Consider the following 23,132-nt stretch of genomic DNA (forward strand, 5'->3'; position numbering starts at 1 on the left):
CTTAATGGTCTTTGCATTAAGCAGTTAGACATAACTCATCAATGTCCACCAACAAACTAGGGAAAGGGCAGCAATGATTAATGGTCTATATGTTTAAATGTATCCCGACATCCTGAGCACACTGAAAAGTCAGAAACTCATTTTTCCCAAACCCCAAATTAAATTGGAGACACTACAGTTACCGAAAGATCTGGGCGGGTGGGGAGTGCCAAACATAGAAAATTATGTTCTCTCAATGCAAGCGAGGATTCATGAACATTCTGGGCTGCCACGGCTAAATATTGAGGAAGTATTATGTAAACCATCCTCACCTGTTAGCTTTCTAGGGAAACGCCTAAATGACTTACCTCACGTAACAAAGCACAACCCACTGATATATAATGCTATGTGGACGTGGGGAAAACTGAGAAAACTTTTTAACAGTAGTCATCCGTTTAATATTTTGTCAATGCTTATAAATAATCCAGACCTTCTGACATAGTGTTGAGCTTTGTGGGATGGCATAAAGTAGGTGTAAAGAGGTTTTATGACCTCTTTAAACATGGTGAGTTTAAATCATTTGAATCCCTGAAGTCCCAGTATTCTGTGTCAAAGACTGAGTTTTATAAGTATTCGCAATTGAGACAATATGTGTTAAAAAATGCTAAATCATTACAAATCTCAACTGCCTCTTCTCGGTTGGAGAAGTTTTTCTGGATAAAAGGGAGCATAAACATTTTGTATCAAAGTTTGATTCAGAGATTTATGCCCTAATTGTGGATAAACTGGCATGGTTGAGAAAATCTTGGGGGACGTTGCTTAAATGTGAAATAGATATACAGGCATGGGACAAAATCCTGCTCCTTCCATCTAAAATCTCTGTTTGTAACCGATTTAAAGAACTGCAGCACAAAATTTTGCACAATGTGTACATTTCTCTGTATATTTATAGTAAGTATAATATGGGAACATCTCCAAATTGTCTCCAGTGTAAGGCCGGAGTGGGCACTAGATTTCATTGCTTGTGGGAAAGTGCTATTATCCAGTCACTTTGGAAAGAGGTCTGCGCCAATGTTAGTACAGCCATTGGTCATCAGGTGACAGAAAACCCTTATATGTGTTTATTGGGATATATTCCTGTCTCACTGGTACAACATGAGCATGTGATTCAGTCACTGTTAATGTTGGCCAGGAAAAGCATTATGTTGAGATGGGAGGGGGCTGAGCCTCCCTCCATTCCTCTATGGAAGTCGCTCATCATTGATGTTATGACTCTGATCAGGCCGGGACATCATATTGATGGGAGCTCCCGAATTTTTGTGGACAAATGGAAGAAACCACTGGAAACACTGGGAGCAACCTGTAAACTGGATTCTAATGGACAACAATTATGGACATAATTTATCACAAGTTCTCTGTGGACTCTGGACAATGTGTAATATTCTAGTGCTGTGCAGTCTTACTGTCTTGGATGTGAAGCAGTCTTGTATTTGTTGGAAAAAAAAGTTAAATAAAAGTAAAAAAAAAAAAGAAGAAAAAAAAGAGAAACTCACTTTTTCTTTTTTCATTGTACCGATAAAGGGAAAACAAAAAGTGGACCCTAGTGTGTTTGTTACCATGGCGCTTATAAAATATCCATTTATTCTGATGCCAGGTGAAGGCCAGCCACAGACACAACGTGCTGCTGCAGTGTGCCTCACAGAGGAAAACTAAACATTACAAAAACATTTTAAACGTATAAAATTCAATATGTGAAATCAGATTTATGATGCAGTTGTTCTTGTTCCCATGCTACCACTAGGGGGTGCCAAATTTAAAGGACTCCAAATCAATACACTGCCTTTGAAATCTCATCAAGCTGTGTTTTATTGTCATCAGGTTTCATGTCCTGGTCCTGGGTCGGTGACCCAGCGCTTTGTGTTTACTGTTATTATGTTCTAGTTTATTCTGTTTTGTATTTGTTCGTAGGGTTTGAGTCGTGTGTTTACTGCTCCGATCATCCCTACCTGTGTCTGTACCGAGTCTGAATCCTGCATTTTGGGTCCACCACAGAAAACCAGAGGTTTTGTTTTTGTCTGGATATCCTAAACTGCTGCAACACACATACTGTGGAAAAAACAAGGCCAGGAGCACTGAAGGTGCAATCAAGCTCTTTAACTATGGTGTAGACACGAAAACAAGTGGAGCAGTAGTATGTAAAAGTATGTGAACAGCACTGTGGAGAGAAACAGAGTGCCAGACAGGATTCTCCAATGCTGGAGAATGGAGAAGTGCACTGGTACTGAATTTCAAGAACAAGGGTGATGTGAGGAACACCTAGAAGGTCAGTAAGAATCTCACTGCATCCAAGAGAAGAACTGTGGTGCTGTAGGAGAAAGTGACAGAGAAGTACTGACAGTGGTGCATGAAATGCATTCGGACAGCAAAACAGTTGTGAGATGGGTTCAAGGTGGAGATGGGATTACATCAGGCAGCTCTGAGCCTTTTCTTGTTTGCAGTGCGGATAGACAGATGATAGACAGATGCTTAGGAGTTTTCCTAAGCAAGATGTTTGCACACATTACTGTGAGTGAGAGTGGGCGAGTGGAAGAGAGCCGGGATAGCTGAAGGTATACGCTGGAGAGAAGACGAATGAAAAACAGAATATATGTGTGTGAATGAGAAGGAGACAGGTGGAAACAAACATGTGCAGAGGAGGGTTAGAGGATAGACTGGACAAAGTATGGAGCCTCCAGGCAGAAGGAAACAAAGAAGAGCTCAGTGGAGGTTCATGAAGGTGGATGTTCAAAGGGTGGCAGAGGAGGATCCCAGGGATGAAACTGTAACTGTGTGTAACTGTATTGTTGCAGTTTTATTGTGGAACAGGTGTCTTATGTAAATGAGACCTTGAGTCTCAGTGGGCTGAAGGTAATGAAGGTTAGATAAATAAATAAAATGGAAACAGATGATCTGCTGTGGCGGCAAATAAAACAAGAACCCAGAAGAAGTGTGATAAGCAGCAGACACTCAAATTTCATTTCACCAAATCTGAAGTAAAAAGTCCTTGTAGGTCATAACATAATATACTTTTACTCTGACAGTCCATTAGAAATGTTAGTAAAGGCACCAAAAGCAAAGCATGGCAGAAATGCTGCACCAGGGAAACTGTCCAAAGAGGTCAAAAGTGTCTTTCATCCCAGGCTGTAAATGCTGCAGTTTGTGGGACTTCATTTTTCCGCTCTGGATTTTGTCCTCTGGTAATACTGTCTTTATTACATCACTGGACCTGTTTTCTTGTAAACTGAAGAAACACAAAACAAACAGGCCCACCTCCTCAAGGACAGTCAGCGGTCTATGAAACTGTTCTGATATGAATGAATGTGAGAGTTTTGCAGCACAACTGCAGTCACCATTGTGTTCATCCGGTCTTTAAAAATCACACTGGGGGCCTAACAGTTGAGGACTCTCAGCTTTGTCCGTCTCACAGTGACCCTCAGCGCCCTGACGGATCTTCAGGAGCCACCCACGGCTTCCTGCATCAGCTAACAATAGGCAGTTGGACTTTTTCTTTGCGCTTACCAAGCAAAATGACTTGTCAGAGTCAATTATTATTAATGGCGATCTGTATCGTTTTGCTGAAACACCCTCTTATGTGCTGGCACCACTCTGTAGTATGTAATCAATCAGCAAGTGCAGATAAATATAGCAATCTGCCTCATGAAGTAGCAAACATGGTCTCAACAGCCAGTGTAACAATAAGCTGATAGACTTACTAAGCAATATCTATATGTAGGCCTATAAGGAGTTAGCCTGTAGCATAATTAGGTTTAGGGTTTTTAGGCTTATACGATTAAACATAAACTCATTTTTAAAATCTCTTCTGATTACATGAAATGTGCAACACACTCACATAAAAACTAACAAAACTACAGTAACAATATCTTTTAGAGTAATCGTACAGAAATACGCTAAAACACTAAAACAGCCTGTTTCGTTTTTCCCAGTTATTATTATTAACGTTAAATTGTTTTAAGCCTACCAGAGTTGAAACATTTCTTTTTCTACTGTAATGCAACCATGTGGATCATTCAAATGATGAAAGAAGAAAACAAAGATCGAAAGAAAACACGCGTGTTTTATTCTCTAAACGTCGAAAGCTGAGCGCTTTTCTAATCTTCTCTCACAATTTATTCATTCACTTGCACGTTTAGTGCGTCTCCTCCATCGGCTCGGCTCTTCTGTCCAGGCATTTTTCTGTGGCTGCGGAGAGCATCTGTCACATGACTCGGCATCCACCAATAGCAGCGTGGCAGCCTAACTTTGGCGATAAGGGAATCGCAGTAAAGAGCGAGCGAAGGAAAGGAGTTTCACTCTGAGCTCGTGAATGGTCATCATCGTACTACACTTTCTATTGGCCCTTCTGGGTCCTAAAGCATCCCGATATAGACAGCACTCACCCGGAATTCTGTTGGCCTTTCTTTCTTTCTTTCTTTCTTTTTTATTTTGCTCTCCTCTGCAGCCCATGCAAGGCTGCTGCAACACCTACATCCAGGTTTTAATCATCAGACAATCATCACTGCCTGCCTGCTGTCTGCTGCTCAAATGTTGGGAGACAAGGCTCACGGTAAGTGCCTCCGTTTTCCTACATGGCCTTCTACACTCCAGCTTCTGTCACCTTCACAGCTGTGACTTTTTATTTTAACCAAATGCTTGTCAAGAAACAAAAATCAGCGACATGCAGTCAGAAAAATATTCAAAGAAACACACAAGCTCCAAAGAGCCACAACGCGTCGTTTAATTATTAAGTTAATTCAGACTGTTTGAAAATAAGACGGCAGCATTTTTTCCTCAATGCAAATTTCAATTAACTGAAACAATCATCAGTCCAGGAAAACATCTGTCATTTTTTTTACATTGTTTTAAAATCTTGAAATATTGCTGCTCTGTGAAAAATAAAGAAAAAAAAATATGATATTGCTTATGATCTAATAATAATACTACCCGTCAAACTGCGAGGCCTCCACACTTCACTGTTCAGCGGCCTTCATTTCGTTTTACCGCCGATTCACTTCAGTGTGTGCGGACAGTTTCTACAGAAACGTCAAAGACAAACAAACAAAAACGGTAAAAATAAAAAACTAAAAGTAAACATTTGGCCGGATAATCAGTCACCGCCGCGTGTGTCTGTAGGTTCATGAACGACGTCAGCTTAGAGACTGAACCACGAGACTCAGCAGCGGAGTCAGATCAGGTGAAAGCAACAAAACCACAACAACAAACTGCAGACACATTTCGTTGTTAAGAATAGTCTGTCAGTTATTTCATAATGCAATAGAGAGAGTCTCATTGATGCCGATAGTGGCTGTATGTAGATTCATTTTTATTTGACTTTTCTTAATTTAAAATAAAAAAATAAAAAACAGGTAGATATACGCATAACGTTTTTCTGCGGTATGCCTCCGTAGAGATGAGCTTCTCTAACAACACACAAAATTAAAGCTTAAATTTACTTAAATAACCTTTCGGGCAAAAGTCTTTAAATACATCCGCTCTTGTGTTTTTCATCTAATTTGTTTTTATTTATTTTTGATTTTTTATGTATTTAAAAAAATATAATTTATTCATTTAAAATCTTACATAACCCAATAATTCCACTCCTACATAACATTTATTTAACTGTATGATGTAAACACATTTCATAATTTACATCTAGAAATGCCTGTAAAATAATTAAATGATTTATTGCAATTTATGTATTTAAACTTCTATTAGAAAAAAAACACATTATCGTTATTTCATATCACATTCACATGAAAACAAACTGTCAAAGGTTGAGATGAAACTACAATAAATTGTAGGAAAATGATTAAGTGCCGAAAAGTAAAAAGTCATGTTTGTTGGAATAATGCACAATATTACGCGAATCTGTATTTTTTTTTTTATTCGTTTTTTATAATTGATAATTCTTTTAAAAAACACGGCAGAAATAATTATCAGAGGCGATTTGCATGGTAGACTCACTGTGCGTGTGTGTGGCAGGTGTGACTTTAAAGGTGATGGAGTACACATACGACGAGGACCTGGAAGAGCTGTGTCCTGTGTGCGGAGACAAAGTGTCTGGATATCACTACGGCCTGCTCACCTGTGAGAGCTGCAAGGTACGCAAACGGTAGCCATGCGCGAGGACATGCGCGAGGACATGGTTTTTTTATTTATTTGAAAATGAGCGCTAACCACAAACCTGCTGCTAATTATTGCTTCTCCAGCTGTTAGAAATAACTGCTGAACTTGTCTGAATTTAATGTCCGTGAAACATAAATGCAGCGAAAAATGGACACTTACGTTATCCCAATTTAGCTAACGTGTGAAGGCTTTAATGTTAATGAAATGTGCTTCGAAATAATTAAATCTAAATACAAAAACGGCAGTCGCTCTCGACCTTTTATTTTGAAATCTAAACCCAGTCGTTTGATACCAGTGTGTCGCTCGTTTTCAGGGCTTCTTCAAGAGGACAGTGCAGAACAACAAGAGGTACACGTGTGCGGAAAACCAGGAGTGTAAAATAGACAAGACCCAGAGGAAAAGATGTCCCTTCTGTCGGTTCCAGAAATGCCTCAGTGTTGGGATGCGGCTGGAAGGTAAACTACTACAATAATAATAATAATAATAATAATAATAATAATAATAATAATAATAATAATAATAATGAAACAGGGACATTTTGCCTGTGATTTGCCACCATTTATTTTAATATGATAAAATAAATCTAATAAATAATATTAAAGTCTATCTGAGGCCACTTCTTTATGCGATGGTGCTGGCTATCATGCAGTGTTTCCTGCACACATGGGATGGGATTGATTCCCAGACAGCAATGCAAAGGAAAGCACCTGCTTCCGTAGCAGAAAAACGACACATTCTTGTCTTGCTGATAAAATTCTGGAGACTCCCCGGGGAAGAAGGAGTAAAGCTGCACAGACTCCTCGGGGATTCTTCTCAGCCCTAAAAAGGGAAGCAAAAAAAAAAAAAAAAGACAGACAAGGCTGTTAATTACTTTGTAGGAATACTGTGAACAAGAGTTTAGTGCTCATAAAGCTCAGCACGTCTGCACAGTGTAAGAGGCAGTCGATGGTTTTTGGGTCTGTAAACCTGTTTTCTCCTTTTGTCTCATGTGTGACAGCGGTGCGTGCAGACCGCATGCGTGGGGGTAGGAATAAATTTGGCCCCATGTACAAGAGAGACAGGGCCTTGAAACAGCAGAAGAAAGCTTTGATACGATCCAACGGTTTCAAGTTGGAGAGCACGGCTCCTCCGCCAGCCTCTCCTCTGCAGGCAGACTACGGCTTCACTGGCACCTTGCACACCCTTCCCACCATCTCTAAAAGCCTGCTCCCCTCCACCCCGAGCTCCATCACTCCCACAGACTACGAGGCTAATCTCTACGGACCCCCGTCTTTGGGTATGGCCATGCAGTCACACGTGCCCCTCACCACCCAGTACCAGTACACAGCCTTTCCCGGAAGGGCGATTAAAGCCGAGTGTCCCGACTACACCAGCTCCCCTGAGACTCTTACAGGATACCCTTACCCAGACATGTACCCCTCAGCCTCGCTGCAACCCCCCAGCCTGCCGCCACTGGTTCTGGAGCTGCTGCGCTGTGACCCGGACGAGCTGGTCGTCCAGAACAAGATTGTGACTCACCTGCAACAGGAGCAAAACGGCCGGGGTCGGCTGGAAAAGCCCAGCACCTTCAGCCTCATGTGTCGGATGGCAGACCAGACTCTGTTCTCCATAGTGGAGTGGGCTCGGAGCTGCATCTTCTTTAAGGAGCTGAGGGTGAGTAGCAAACTCTTTACCGTGTTGAGTGTTTGAAATGAACCGTACATGGTTTCACTTGCAAAACATGTGACAAAGACACAATACATGTACATACAGGCTCCATGCAGTATTTTAGTAAACCTGAGATCTACCAGAAAATGCTTCATAACCCAAAATTAGAATTTTCATGTGGCGCATTCACCCAAAAAGAATCTGTCGGTTTAGATTTGAGGGATGTTTTCTCAGACTCAGCCGCTTGAGTCCCACATTTGGTTTTCCAAGAATTCACAAATAAAAACTGAAATAAAAGATACGAAAGAAAACACATATTGATCCAGTGACAATCAAGCAGTAAAAGCCGAACATTTCTGAAGATCTTTTATGGTTATGTCTAAAATATGCAGAAGTGAAAAAATAAAAGTTCATCACGCTCACAAAAGCTTTTTACAAGGACGGCTGAATCCATTCTTCCTTTGTTTCTGTTTGGTGTTTGTCAGAAAAAGGGAGCACGGTGCCGCGATGTTACCGTTTCTGAAAAGGATTAAGACGATGGCTTGTTTTAAGTCTGTATTAATAAGTTCACAGGCTTTCAGACCCAACAAACACATGAATGCAATTCAAATGTGATGAAGCTGGCGCCCACGGCTGACTCACAATCCACTCGCAGTCCATTCAGAAAGTGTTCCCAGCACTACTGCTGCTGCTATCACGTTCTCATAGAGGCTCTCACTTGCTTGAATTCATGTGAATGCTATTTCTGATTTCACATTTCTCAAATGTCCCGTTAATTTTTACTGCAGAGGAGAATTTCTTTTTCATAACTCTTAAAATATGTTTTTTTCCTCTAAACGAACAGAAAGAAGTGCTCTATTAAACTTCAATAATTATGATGTATGACAGTAATGACAGATTAAAGCGAAAACAAGGGTCTTTCTAAGGTGTTGAGCAACCAGAACAGCTTTAATTCTTCAAATCTCTCTAAATCTGCTGAAGGGAGAAACACCATTCTGCCAAAAAATCTTCTCTTATTTGGTCGAGTATGCTGGTGACATGTCATACAGGTGTTTGGTTGGGCTGAGATCTGGTGTGTGAAGGCCAGTGCATAAACCTGATGATTGTGGCCCGTAGATGGGGATAAGCAAACCTAAACCATGGCAGCAAAAGGCCTCACCAAGCATAACAGAGTCAACCTTTTCCTTTAATTTGTCACCAGTCCCCATTATTACATTATATGATGTCCTGTTACAGTCAGTGCCTTCAATAAGTTTTTCTTGAAAAATCAGTGTTCCTGATATTGAACTGTTATTTCCAACACTGCGCAGCTCTAAAAAGCTGCAGTTGGAGTAACTGGACTAGTTGGTCTGATGTCGTTTAGCTGTGTAACACAGCACTTTCAGCCTCTTATTTCCTCCTGGTAGGTGATAATATCACACACACCTCAGAGAATGATGATCAAACATCTGTCTGTGTGCCGACCCGTCTGTGTACGCTGTAAGCTTTAGCAGCGCAGTCAGAACGAAGTCAGAACTCACTGCGCTGCTGCTGATGGCACTGCTGCACGCACACCTCGTATTCTGAGTGAAAATGGAGAATTATTATTCTTTCCTGACAAATCAGACAGGTAACACAACAAAGACGAAAATGTCACCTTCTTCAATAAGTCATGATATGATGTGTCTGTGCTGACGAACAATCATCTGTCAACCAGCCATGGCCAAAGGGATTCTACCAATTAAACAGTTTAACTAGCAACAAAAGGTTGATGCTGTCCTTGGTGTGATTTGGTCCTTGGTGTCTTTTCATCAGATGCAGTTTATTTACTGAGGTACAGTCAGAGCAGCTCTGCTCCTTTCCTGCTTCACACGCAGTCACGTCTAGATATTTACTCCTGGGTCTTGGATGTGAGGAGCCAGTGGTTCATATTCTTGCATGTGAAAAGCATTGAGTGGTTTCCTTATGACTGGATTTACTGCTTGCAGCAAAAAGATCATGCATACAGCAATTTATGCAGTCAAGTCAAAAACTAATCATGCAAAATTACCAAAAAAAGAAAACACAAGAAAACCTACAATGATCGTCAGATAAACCTTTCTGTGAGTCCAACCTGCATGCAGGGAGATTGAATTTGAATTGTAACAGTTCTTCCCATTGAGCTCAGTTTTTCTTTCTCCAGTGACAAACACTAACCCCCACCCCTCTCTCCCCCACCCCTCTCTCCCCCATTGTCAGAGGCCGAACAGTTTTTTAAAATGTTAAATATAAGAATGTTTTTCCAAAATCCTTCATGGGTTTTGCTCTGGTCTACAGATCCGATGAATTTTAACATCTAATAAGACTAATAAGACGTAACATCTTATTAGTTTCAAACATTAAACACAGTATTAGGCCCTCTGATGTTTTTGTACGATTTTGTAAGCTCTTTGTGTGTGTGTGTGTGTGTGTGTGTGTGTGTGTGTGTGTGTGTTTGGAAAGCTTTATTGAGTAAGTGTAGCTCACAGCTTCCAGATTTTATAACATTTTATTCGAGCTCACTGTCCTGCTCAAATAGCAACTCAAAGTATGAACTGAATGGACTAAAAATGATTATTTGTTTCTGAGAACATCGATGCATGCTGATTAATTTATTTTATTGTTACTTATTTATTGTTATTTTATTGTTACTTTGTCTGTTTATTGTCGCAGAGACAAAGCTCCCATTGTGGGGATGATGGTTTTTTTGGTTGCATCTTCTCACACTAACACAACGAGGTATCTTTATACTGCGTCTGTGCCTGTGTGAGGGGATACTTGGCCAAACTGCTGCTCAGTCTCAGCAGCACAGGAGGAACACACAGCAGCTCATCATATTTTGTTATCAACAAATATCATCAGAATATACAGTAAATTTTAATATCTGATCATTTTAATCCAGCTGCAGACATTTAATTCTTTCTACTGATAATGTACAAAGTGGATGTTGGTATACAGTCGACACAAGCACAGTACAAAGTTTTGGGATAAATGGGATAAATATCCTCTCAGTTTTAGTTAAAAAGATGTTCTAGTGTTTGGTCCTGACAGCTCCTCTAAGGAGGTCAGGACCTTGGCCTCCTCACCAGTAACATCAAATCATCTGCTTGGGATCATCTTTGACCAACATCTAAATATTGAATCTGACTAAGCTCGCTAAGCTCATCCAGTCTCGTTTCCTTCATCGAAGATATATCCCCCCAAAATCAAATCTTTACTGTCATTCAATCATCTGGAACTTTAACTGCTGCTCCTGCTTAGCCAGTTTCCTGTTGGTGCAGAATACAGCAGCAAGTCAACAGCTACTCAGGACTCACATATCATACCTATTTGCGCTTTCCAGTTTGGCTGAATCTGTGGTTTGTTTTATACAACTGCTGAAAAGTCATTTTTAAAAATCTTTCCCTCTATATTGCATCTATTTGTAGGTATAGAAGTGTGTTGGAATTAATGTTGGACCGCATGGTTGACAATGCGTCTGCATGTTGGAACATGCATGCTTATACATTTGAGCTGAGGAGCACTTTTAACTCTGTGATGCACAAATACATTTATATTAATTATAATTATTATTACTACTTCACTTTATGTGAAGCAACAGTAGAGCATTATGCTCGGCCTATCTCTTCAGTGATTGTCAGAAACCCACTGCACTCATGGTGTCACAGAGTCACAAAACCAAAATGTAAATTTTGTGGAAGAAACACAAAAAACAACACATTATGACAAAATATGCACACGCTGGAACATTCCACAACATGCCCATTCCCAGTTATTAATTTACAGCTAGAAACATAATAATGGTCATTTATTCTCACCAATTATCAGTGATATTTAAAATAATGTAAATGGAGAAGGTATTACTGGGGGGGGGGGATACACCTCTGAAGATTAGCATGGGTTACACAAATACTTCATGTTAGTCTTCAAATAATGCAAACTAATTAAAAACTGAATATAAGATACAAAGGTGATTTTCTTTTTGCTAATATCAAATTATTTACTCGTACATATATATAACCCGGCAGCAGGAAATCAATGAGAGCTAACCTTAGCCTTCTGTAACCTTAGGCTTTGTTATTTAATATAAAACATTTTAATCAGACTTAGAAATAGTTGTAATTACAGCATATAATTTGTAGCTTTCATTTAAAAGAGCACATTATTATAATTACTAGTAGTCATAGTACTAGTAGCAGGACTGCTAGTACATGCTGCACAATTATTTTTCCTGCTTGGACAAACAGACATAATCAATCACGACAGAACAATAATAAATACGAGTGCTTCTTTTTTTAACCCATTGCTTGGTAGTTGGAAGGCAACGTGATGGTATTATAATATCTGATATATATAACATTCTTAGTAAGATATGTTGTAAATGCAAGTATTGCTGCTATAGAGAAACCTAAATCTGACAAACAACAGATTTACTTTGGACTGGTTTGGTTCTCACGGACTTCATGAAATGTCTAATTCTAGATGTCAGACTAAACAACAGCTTTTAAAACATAATTATATCGCTTCAGATTTGAAATATGTTCTAATTTGCATTAATGTCTAATTCCCCGTTCATAAAAGTTTTGTCAGGCCATGAACCAAAATACGGAAAAAGATGAATAATGCTGGTTTTCCTCTTATATCCTTATTTTGAAGTGACAGCTTTTCTCACAAGTTTCATTTCCCTGCCAGGAGTCTCCTTTTATACACATCCAATGTACTTGTGCTGACATTTACACCATTTTTATGCACAGTGGACAGCCAACATGGACAGTGAGAACAAAGCTGTGCATATTTTGCCAAGAAAGCCTCCCGCTGAAAGAGCCGTTTCCCTGGGCTGGATAATTACATTCCATGCAGACGATAACGGGGGAATGTCAGCTCTCCATCGCAGCTCTTCTCTGCGCTTGCCTACATTGTTACTAAATTATTTGCCGAATGAAAGCTATCGATTGCTGCAATTTCCCCAGAGGTGGCCTTTGTCTGTCATATGTTTGACCTTCTGCTCACCTGGTGATGATGGAAAACGTGGCTGAGATGCACACAATGAACACAAACGCTACTAAAGGCTGGAAATTTTACTTAAAATACACGTTATTCATGAAAATATGGACAGAAGGCAAAAACTGCATTTTGGAATGACTGCAGGGTCAAACTTATTAAAGATCACATCTAAATATTAAATCAAAAACTTTGGATTAGTTGAATGTTGCTTTCTGGTCATGAATTATTGCTTGTGTTCTTTGCTCCCCAGAGTGTGTGATATATTAGTGAACGTGCACTCAGAGTGTTACCGCAGTACTCCAAGTGTTTCGCTAGTTACTAAACACAGGTGCACAGAAAGCAAACAACCCCCAGGTTTGTTTGAAAAACTGTCCTATCACTTCTCTATCAAAGCTCAGAAGATAAATAACTGACTGATTGGCATGCAAGAAGCTCTGCTGCTATATTCCCATGCTTGCACTGGTGCTGCATGCACATTTCTGTTCCCAAGTTGCCACTTTGACCAGAACTGTCAAAACTAATATATTTTCTTAAAAGTCACTAACACCATATTTGTTAGCTGGCAGGGCCAGGTCCAGCCTCTGCAACTCAAAATGTAATAGCTGTCTTTGGAAGATCAAGGCTGGAAACAGACCTAGAAGGAATGGTGAAGTACATTCATCATTCTCTACCTCGAGAATAAAGCTGTGTTCATATCAGATCATTCTGCCTTGCAGTACTTGGGCCAGTATAGTTGCTGGAACGCTTTTGGAACCCTGAACAGTTAAAACAAGGGTTCAGCTGATAGCTGGAATCAAGTTAAAGTGTTTTGAGATATAATCAATAAGTCCTCTGATTTAGATTTTTTTGTAGCCCTGTTCTTTTGTTCTGTTGTCATTACAAAAAAGCAAACTTCAATCATATAGCTGTGGCTGTCCAATAAGAAGAAAGTAGCAAGAAGCCCAAATTATTACACCAAAGTTTAACCAGACTTTATTTTATCAATGTGAAAACCAACTGATGACCAAATGAAGCCATCTGTGAGGTTACTGCTGACACAACAAAGCATAGAAATAGAATTAGGGGTTGTTTTTGCTACATTCAGAATCTAGAAAATTTGCTTACAGCTTTTTTAACCAAATAGGTGATGATTTTTAAAAATTCCTGAACTGCCAACCCGCCCATCGGTGACCTTTTCCACATGCAACACAGATATCGCTTGGGAAATATCATCACGGTTGGCTGCTCTGCAGAGGAATGGATACAGTATCAGTGTGCGGTTGCGATGTCAGTAAAGGCAGTAGACTATGACAGACAACATTTACAGTTTCCTGTCATTTCATAAAATATGGCCCTCACAGGTAATATGACACTTAACACGTATATACCTGACATATCAGTTTCAACCCAGCAGAGACACAAACATTAAGAATCCATGTGGCAAATGAAAGAAATGCCTTCCTTCTACACTCAGCCTGCTATTTCTGAGCTTTTTTTTGTGGGCCGCAGCTGAGTGTCCAACTTCTCTTGGAGAGGAAGCAAAGGAGGTCGCCGAGACCTCTTGCTTCCTTAACCCCTTCCTTTATCACTGCACGCCCAGACCCCCACCACTGCACCGGTGCAGATGAGTGTTGTGGCAAGACTGCAACCTCTGTGACTGATATATAGCTTCATTCAGATGGACTGTAATTCTGTCAGCTCCATGTCAGATGAATGGGGTCTGGGCCTATTAGCAGCTGCGACCGCAAAATTACTGACTGCTGTGTCCTTCACTTTACAGACAATATTGTGGCAGCAGGATTATGGGTGTGATACAGTCGGGTGGGGGGAAACACATATGCACCCATCCCCCAGAGCAGAGCAGAAAAGGGAAAGGTGGGGGTGCTGGGGAGAGGTGAGGAGGCTGGAGAGGTCCTAGGTGTTGCTGGGCCAGTATGAAAGGAGAGTACACACACACACACACACACACACACACACACACACACACACACACACACACACACACACACAGATGTTTTGCTATTAAAAGCCTAATTTTTCCCCCCATAGTCCTTTTATTTTTAAACTAATTGGTGACAGTGGTGTAAATATTTTTCGTCTTTCTGGTCAGAAACGAGCTCAATGTGAGAGCGAGTTTATCAAACAATATGAGATGTCTTTTGTTTTCCACTGAGTTCATCTTTGTTCTTTGTCTGCTTTTCTTGCGTCTGTCTGTCTGCGTTTCCTGAAGGTGGGAGATCAAATGAAGCTGCTTCATAACTGCTGGTCTGAACTGCTCGTCCTGGATCACATTTTCAGACAAGTGCAACATGCAAAGGAAGACAGCATTCTGCTGGTGACCGGCCAGGAGGTAACAACTCCCTCGCACAACTTCCCATCAGCACACCACCCAGTGTGCTCCACACATTGCACCCAATCCAGAGGAGTTTTGTTTTTACTGTTTTCGTATAAAAATATATATACACTATGTTTAGCAGTATTCATTTATATTTCACTGGCTGTTGATATCTGTACTAACATATTCTGATCCTAACAGTAGTTCAAATTCTAATGCAAAATCTCCATGCTCTAAACTAAATATAGAGAGACATATGTGTCTCATCAAAAAAAACATATAGTTTTTTTTATTTGCCAACAATTATTAGTGAAATAAACTTAACAGACATATAGAAAAAAAGGGAAACTCTGGAAAGGCCGTTTATCCAATAAATCTCTCAAAGTCCAGTTTAGTGTTAAAGTTAAGGCTATTTATGTTTCTTTGTCTTTATTTAATTCACCTTACATCAGTGTTTGCAAGCATATATAATTCTGGTGGTTAGACTGTCATCACTGTGAGGTGCAGGGACTCTGGAATTTCCCCGGGATCGATATTCTCTACAAAATGGGTGCAGTTAACCTCGGGGAACAAGTAAGCTTTAGTGTTTGGAAAGTCAAATACTTAACATGACACTGTGGAAAAAAATAAAATGTCACACTTATGTACTCAGAGGTGATCCAAGCCTTTGGGTTTTGAATGTAATCGTGTCCCCCGCTCACTGCTGCCCCGTCCAGGGGGAGTGGATTTGTTAGCCATGTGCTAAACAGGCAAAAAATCCTCCAACGCACTAACCCGGGATATTTGTCTTTGCTAAAGTCTCATGAATATAAGGGGCAAAGGAAATAACCAGTAGCCCGTGTTGCAGGTGGAGCTGTCATCCATCCTGTCTCAGGCTGAGGGGACACTCTCCAGTCTGGTCCAAAGAGGTCAGGAGCTGGCAGCGAGGCTGCGGGTGCTGCAGGTCGACCGCAGAGAGATCGCCTGTCTGAAATTCCTCCTCCTTTTCAACCCAAGTGAGTCATCTTGTTTGTGCATCATTGCTGCAATACAATGAGGGGATGCATTATGACGGCAAATAACTAGCATCCGGCACCGTTACCGTTGCTTCCATCCAACTTACTACGATGTTTTTACAAACTGCTGATAAGTTTCTCAGCTTAGAGGCTGAAGGAGGAGACACAATACAGACATTTCAGATAGAAAGTCTCTTCTTCTAAAAATGATTATTTAAGTACAGTAAGAGGGAACCTTTTGACCTTTTTTGCAAATAAAACTGTTTTGAAAAGTGTGGACTTATGTGTGTGGTCTGTAAATCACGCATTTTTCAAAGGCTAGCAGATGCAAAAATCAATCAACTTCATGGAGCTGCACGGCCATACTGGTGCTGTCTTTTCTCAGATTGTGAATAGCAACACTGACATCCTAATGAAAAAAATGTCACAATTGCAGATAATCTGCAGGAGCCTTTTTATCTTAAAAAAAAAAAAAAAAAAAAAAAAGAGTCGAATTTCCCAGAGGAACCCACCCGAGGGATTAATAAAGTTCTATCTTATCTTATCTTATCTTATCTATGAGGTTACAAGTGTTTTCCAAACTGGCCTTTTTCCCTCCAATAAATTCACTTAATTAAATTTCTAGGCTTGACAAAAGCTGATATTAACAAAGACATCCTCCTCCATTGTCCACTAATGGCATTCAAAAGAAGCGTAATGGATGGGTCTATCATTTGATAGCAGGGCCGGCATTCATGTAGCGGCTTGTGCAGATGGAGAGAGCATAAATGTGGCTCGAACAGATTCCCTGAAGTGTTTGCTGTTTAGCGCTGGCAAAGCAGGGAACAAAGAGCTTTTTGAATGAGGAGAGCACTTGTCATAGGCAGAAAATATTTGCTGCCTTTGGCAGTGGCTCCTTTGCTTGCTCTGTTGCTTTCCCTCATCTTCAGAGTCAGGTTTGTCAGGGGTAATTTAATTGCCCTTAAGCAGTTTGAAAAGATGATTCAGAACATTGATTCAAAACATTTAATTACTGCGTGAATGGATTCTCAACGATGAGCTCAGCTGATGCTGAATGCCAGTCCACCAGAGGGCTCGGCTATTGTCTCACATGCACCGCGCACGCATAAAAACACACACGCAGCCACCCACACGCATTCACCTTACTAAATACATAAAGTATAGGTACATCATACACATAAAGCTAGTACTGAAAAAAGGCCATGTGGACATTGGTTGCACACAACTGTTTTTCTTTGGCAGAAACTTAAACAACTGAGTTAAACCAACACAACTTATTCATATTCAATAAGCCTGTGCATGTTGTGTTGATAAAACGCGACTGAAACATGTTCAGATGAAGTAAGTTGAGCTCTTGGAATATTTTAATTCTTCGCAATTTTGTCATTTTATTTGAACATTACTCAATAACCTTTACCCCAATACTACTTGGTCACTTAAATACTACATGTTGACTTCATATTACATAATGTTCAACAAAGTCTAGAGTGTGGTTAACATAAAAGCTGAATGGATCTACAATGACTACCATCCTCTTTATCCGGGTTGCAGGGGTATAACCCTGAACTGACAGCTCTATCACATAGAGACAAACAACCATTTGCACTCACATTCACGGTAATTAAGAATCACAAATTAACTTAACTCTAATAACTGCACGACTTTTAACTGTGGGAGGAAATCAGAGCACCCAGAGAGAAACCACTGCAAACTAGGCAGATTGTGGATTTGAACCCAGAACCTTCTTGCTATGAGGCAACAGCACTAACCACCAATCCAGAATTAACAAAAGCAGGAAAGCTGTGATTTCAAGGCTTGATGCAGAATTTTCTGTACGTTTTTGTCCTTGACAAGTTAAACCACAATAAATAGCGATAGCATGCACGGTGTGTGTGCAGTTGTCTGCCTCCTATAACTCCACTGATTTTACTGCAGCTTGAAATCTCGTGTGATCTTGTGAATTTCATGAGTCCAGCAACTAACCACTCTCACTAGATTGTATCAGGTCATCTCAACAAGAACAAATTAAACAGATCCTGCATGATTTAATTACATTCAAGAAAGAAACATGAACTTTTTGTGTTCAAATTACAAGGAAGCCTTTTTTAATGTAACAACCACCCAATTTACTGTTTTCGGTAAACTGAAAAAAGTAGAGGCGGCTGCTCGACTTGCCTGAGATGGATGCCTTCCTCAAACCACGATCCAAAGAGTGCGAGACTGGAATCCCGTGCAGGGTCGCGAGATTTAACGTTGCTATATTATTGACTTACTTCAATCAAACATGATATGAACAATTTAATCTACCCTCTCTGCATATCATGTAGCTTCTACACTATATAGTTACACTTAACTTTAAAGCATGAGGCACTTGTGTTAAATACACGCAAGATGCTTACGTAAATCCAAGAGATGGCCAATCCCTTTTTTTTCAGTGTATTTATCCCTCAAATGAATGATTTATGAGCGCTTTTAAACCGATTTTGAAATAAAGCCTTGAGTCCTGCTGCACCTTTTGCTCTGAGAGGGAAAAATGTTCTTTTCTTGGCCAGTTCTGGTTGGTCAGTAATGGTAACCTTTACGTCCAAATTTGGCTAAAAAGTGAAGCCGACTTTTCATAATTAAAAAAAAATGTTAAAATTGAATATAGATTAGACCAGGTCATTGTGTGTTGCACATAGAGCTTGTATGGCCCTCAAATCACTTGCAACACACGTCTTTGTGTGCTACATTTTTGCCAGCCCTTCCCAACCTCCACCCATCCATGGCCCATAATGGCCCCCACCTGTGCCTGGCTCTGCTGGAGGTCTCTTCCCGTTAAAAGGGCTTTATTTCTCCACCACTATTTAAAATGTTGGGTTGAATCGCTGCTATATAAGTAAACTGTTATACTTGGTAGTGGAGTGGTTAGCACTGATATGGAGAAAAAGACGAGTTTGTGAAAAAGGAAACATCTGATGTCTTGTTCCAGCTCCACACTGTGCTGATGTACTTCATCCCCAAGTTCACAAAACATTTAAACAGCTTTGATGTTTGTTGGCTTGAATTCCTATTTTTTGACTTTGGAGATGTGCATTTTATACACAACATCCTCCATGTGTGACATTCATGGTGATGGGTAGGGTTTAACATTCTTTATAGAATTTGTTCTGTAGTCTGAACAGGCTGCCAATGTCAAATTGTATATATGAGACAGACTTTGCACAACATCTGCTAGAAAAGCCACATTTCTACTGCAAAAATGTGTCTGTTTACATATGACTTCAAACCCAGCATTAACCAAACCGACCTTGGTCTCCACCTTGGACAGCTCACCGGTGATGTGGCGCATATTAATAAATGAATGATTTCTTTCTGCACTCGTCAGCCAGTTTGTAATTGCTCACACATTAACCTGAACTAACTTTGCTCTCTTTAGATGTAAAATTGCTGGAGAACCAGGCGTTTGTGGAGGGCGTCCAGGAGCAGGTGAACGCTGCTCTGCTGGAGTACACCCTGTCTGCCTACCCTCAGTTCCAAGAGAAGTTCAGCCAGCTGCTGGTACGGTTGCCGGAGCTGCGCTCCCTCAGCACGCAGGCCGAGGACTACCTATGCTACATGCATGTGAGTGGAGAGGTGCCCTGCAACAACCTGCTGATCGAGATGCTGCACGCTAAGAGGGCGTGTGTGTGAGGAGCGTGAGCAGGACGCTCCGCCACCATATATTATTTGTCTAGGTGAGAGTGTGTGTGGACGGAAAAGAGCGAGTGACGAAAATGTTGAATGACACTAGACAGGTTCCCCCGGGTCACCTTTGTGGCACTTTTTATGTTTTGAGTTGGATGGAAAAAAAGTTCCTTAAAGTTTGGAATTATAAAGCTGCGTGTGTGCTCACCGGTAGTTTGGAGATTTTGAATATTAATGTTTTCATGTCCTGCAGAGCTACATTAACGTGACCTTATACCTATAAACTGGATTTTCTAACTTGTTTTCAAGCATCTAAAGTTCGACCTGCGTATAGAGTTACATTCTATCTATTTTGAGCAAATATAACATGAATTCCACAGAGCTGCCCATCAAACAGTTACTCTTTAGATACACGTCATTCATTGCCACCTTTTTCAATCTGTAACATTCACACTCAAAATATCTTTGTCGTATTGCTACCAAATTTTGACAAGGCCTTCAGCGTGAAATTTGCAGTCACATCACTGGATGGAGGTATTTGCTGGATGAGCAAATGTTTACTTTTTACAGCAAATATTTGTTTTCTCTTTCCAAAGTAATATTTTAATATCTGAATGAGACGTTTTTGATCCCAGTATCTGATGCTACATCCTAGATGCTTATCCTAGATTATCTTTATTATTTTGATGATGTCATGTCGTCAGACTAGAGTAGCACTGCTAGAGAAGCCCAACAGACATAAATAAAGTTTAGTTTAAATCTATCTAGATGTTAATATATAAATGCCAAGGCAGTATTGAGAAAAACACATTAAGTGTTTTATCAAACAACAAGAAGAGAAAGTGAGAGAGAGGCAGAGAAGAGAGAGACAAACAACGCAGGAGATAAAAGAGAGAAACTGTACACAGCAAAGCTTTGGAGCTGACAGGAGCTACAATAGACGCATCAATGTGCACTTGGTAATGACAATGACAGCAAACACGTGAGAAGCACGTCTGTAATGTTTGTCCTTCGGCTCAGTCCGTAAAGATGCAGGGAAGTAAAAGGTGCATCTGGTCACATTTGGCTCATCCATGCGAGTCACGTGCTCATTCACACTGGTGTCACTTTTCAACACATCGGGCTGCACGCCATCCAGGAGCGATGCGTCTCACGCGGATTTTGATCAGATGATCCAAACTTGTTGCTTTCAGTAAGTTCCTTTGTTTTCAGAAAATTACAAAAGGAGGTGAAAACCCACATCTCAGTAGCCCTCGACTGCTTTGTGCTTCTGAACTGAGGTTTAAAGAGTTTCAGTTTTCCTTGAAAAAACATGATTTGAGCAAACACACAAAACAAATTTGTGAGGACTATTTTCAGCCACCATTGTCCATGTGGTGGACGGTAGCAGGACAGGGGACTGTTATGTGACATGTTAAAAGGAATGTTTGTGTCCTGTGTCACGCTTAAAGGGGACCTGTTCTGTTCACTTAGAGAGTAGCTTTAATTACAGTTACAAGTTAAAATACATTACCCTACTGGATACACTCAAGCTCGTTTAGCCCCGCCCCCTTTAAATGGTGGGTGGAGCTTCTGTGGTCACAGCCAGGTGACCATGTTTGGGATGCACACGTTCAAACGTATTAATAACTGAATTATTGGCAGCTTCTAAAAACAAAACACTGAAAAGTATAATATTGTATTATTGTTGTACCTTGATTTGGTGCTACATAAATAAAACTGAAGTGAAACATAAGAGAAGGATATTAATGAATCTGGTTAAGCTCATTTCAGCTTCACTTAACATGCTTGAATAAATAATTACAGACGTATACGTGTGTGTGATGTCTCCTGTAACAGCGTCCAGTCAGAGGGAAAACATTCAGGCTCACAGGGATTTCTCTTTATTTGACTTCATTATTTGAATGTTTAATATGAACATCCACCTCTGTAACAGGACACAAGACTAAATATAAAATTGGAAACTCCACTACAGATTCCCTTTAAGTGACGGCAATATTTAGAGATATCTGATGACTTTGCTGATGCATTTGCTTGTTTGTTTGTTTTTTTAAAATTATGTACATAAACAAAAATCAGGTGTTATTCTCATTTGTTGAAATTTGACCTCCAATTTTCAGGATAAATAGTTCATTTGTTTATTCAGCCTTAAGAATGTTAGAAGTTATTTATCTTCATTCTCCGCCCACTGCTCCATTCTGATGACATCATCACGGATGTTGGTGACAGTGCTCAACGAGAGCGGCGAGACAAAGCTAGCTTACAACAAGCTGTACAGCTGACCTGTGGTTGTTGACGTGTTGCTTAGTGGGCATTTCTCTTCAGATTTAGCGAGCACTACGTGAAAGAGCAACGTGTGCAACGACTCGCGGAGCCAAACTTTGTACCACAAAGAATAATGACAGCGTGCTTTAAACCGAGGCAGTCGAGCATCCACTGCATCGCAGCCCTGAAGTCTGTGTTTGCAGCATCATCTGTGGCACTTCCTTTGTTCTGTCCCACGCTGGGTTAGGGTCTCACACAGTCAGAGTGACAGTGAGAGTTAAAAACAGTCAAATGTTTTAATGTTGTGCAGCTGTTTAAGATCATTTGTTATTGGTCCACTGATGTGGGCGTCGACAATCACTCCTCCAGCCTTACCTTTACGTCTGTCACACCACCTGCACACACGCACACACACACTTAGTGTTCCAATTGAGATAGTTATGTGTAATCACTCTGTATAGTATATTTATGTTGTGAAGTGAATATCTGCTGCAAGATAAAGATACATTTCAGCACAAAAACGTTCTCTGCTTTATGTTGAGGTCAAATTGCTACTACTGTGGAGCTGATTCTCTTGTTTTCACTTTCTTTGTTCTGGTCTTGGTTCTCTCTTCTTTCCTGTGAGTTGAGCGTCTGTCCTGTCTTAAACTGAAGTGCTTTTCTCCTCAAAGAGAGAGTGACCAAAATCTTTTTTTGTTTTTTAAATATATTTTATTGTAACAGCATCAAACCAATAAAAAAAAATCAATGAAGTAAAGCTCGATTGGTGTGTTGGCTGTTTTTACACAACATTCATCAGCTTTGCACTAAAGGCGCAGAGCGTTGTTTCACTGTGGAAATATTCCCGTCAGTTATGTTATGTTGTACAACACGAGTGACATCCTGACAGGAATGTCAGTGGTTTGAAATATACAACAGTTATACTGACAGTTCTTCCAAAGGGTAGCATGTCTTTTAAAGATGTTTTTATTTATGCATTTAAAAAATATTTTTAACCTCCCAACATCTACCAGCTGATCAGTGACCTGTCTAGGGTTTGTTTGTTAGCCACATGCTAAACAGGCAGACTAGACAAACAACATGTTTCTGTCTAAAGCTTCTGT

The 23,132-nt window shown here is 40.2% G+C and overlaps 1 protein-coding gene across 1 annotated transcript; it reads left to right on the forward strand.

Annotated features, from left to right (window-relative positions):
• The first annotated feature begins 4,328 nt into the window (after window positions 1–4,328).
• On the forward strand, window positions 4,329–22,786 carry LOC147316668 (nuclear receptor subfamily 5 group A member 2-like). Its single transcript, XM_086313198.1, has 7 exons — window positions 4,329–4,582; window positions 5,998–6,116; window positions 6,455–6,596; window positions 7,139–7,794; window positions 14,999–15,118; window positions 15,951–16,098; window positions 19,517–22,786. The coding sequence occupies exons 1-7, from the start codon at window positions 4,561–4,563 to the stop codon at window positions 19,768–19,770; spliced, it is 1,461 nt and encodes a 486-aa protein (XP_086169324.1). The 5' UTR covers window positions 4,329–4,560; the 3' UTR covers window positions 19,771–22,786.
• Window positions 22,787–23,132: the final 346 nt, after the last annotated feature.

The sequence above is a fragment of the Aulonocara sp. 'chitande type north' Nkhata Bay genome, linkage group LG12 (genome assembly GCF_057382095.1).
Source record: "Aulonocara sp. 'chitande type north' Nkhata Bay isolate Kocher_YH1m ecotype deep benthic linkage group LG12, A_spYH_male_GT1.1, whole genome shotgun sequence".
In the NCBI taxonomy this organism is placed as follows: Eukaryota; Metazoa; Chordata; class Actinopteri; order Cichliformes; family Cichlidae; genus Aulonocara; species Aulonocara sp. 'chitande type north' Nkhata Bay.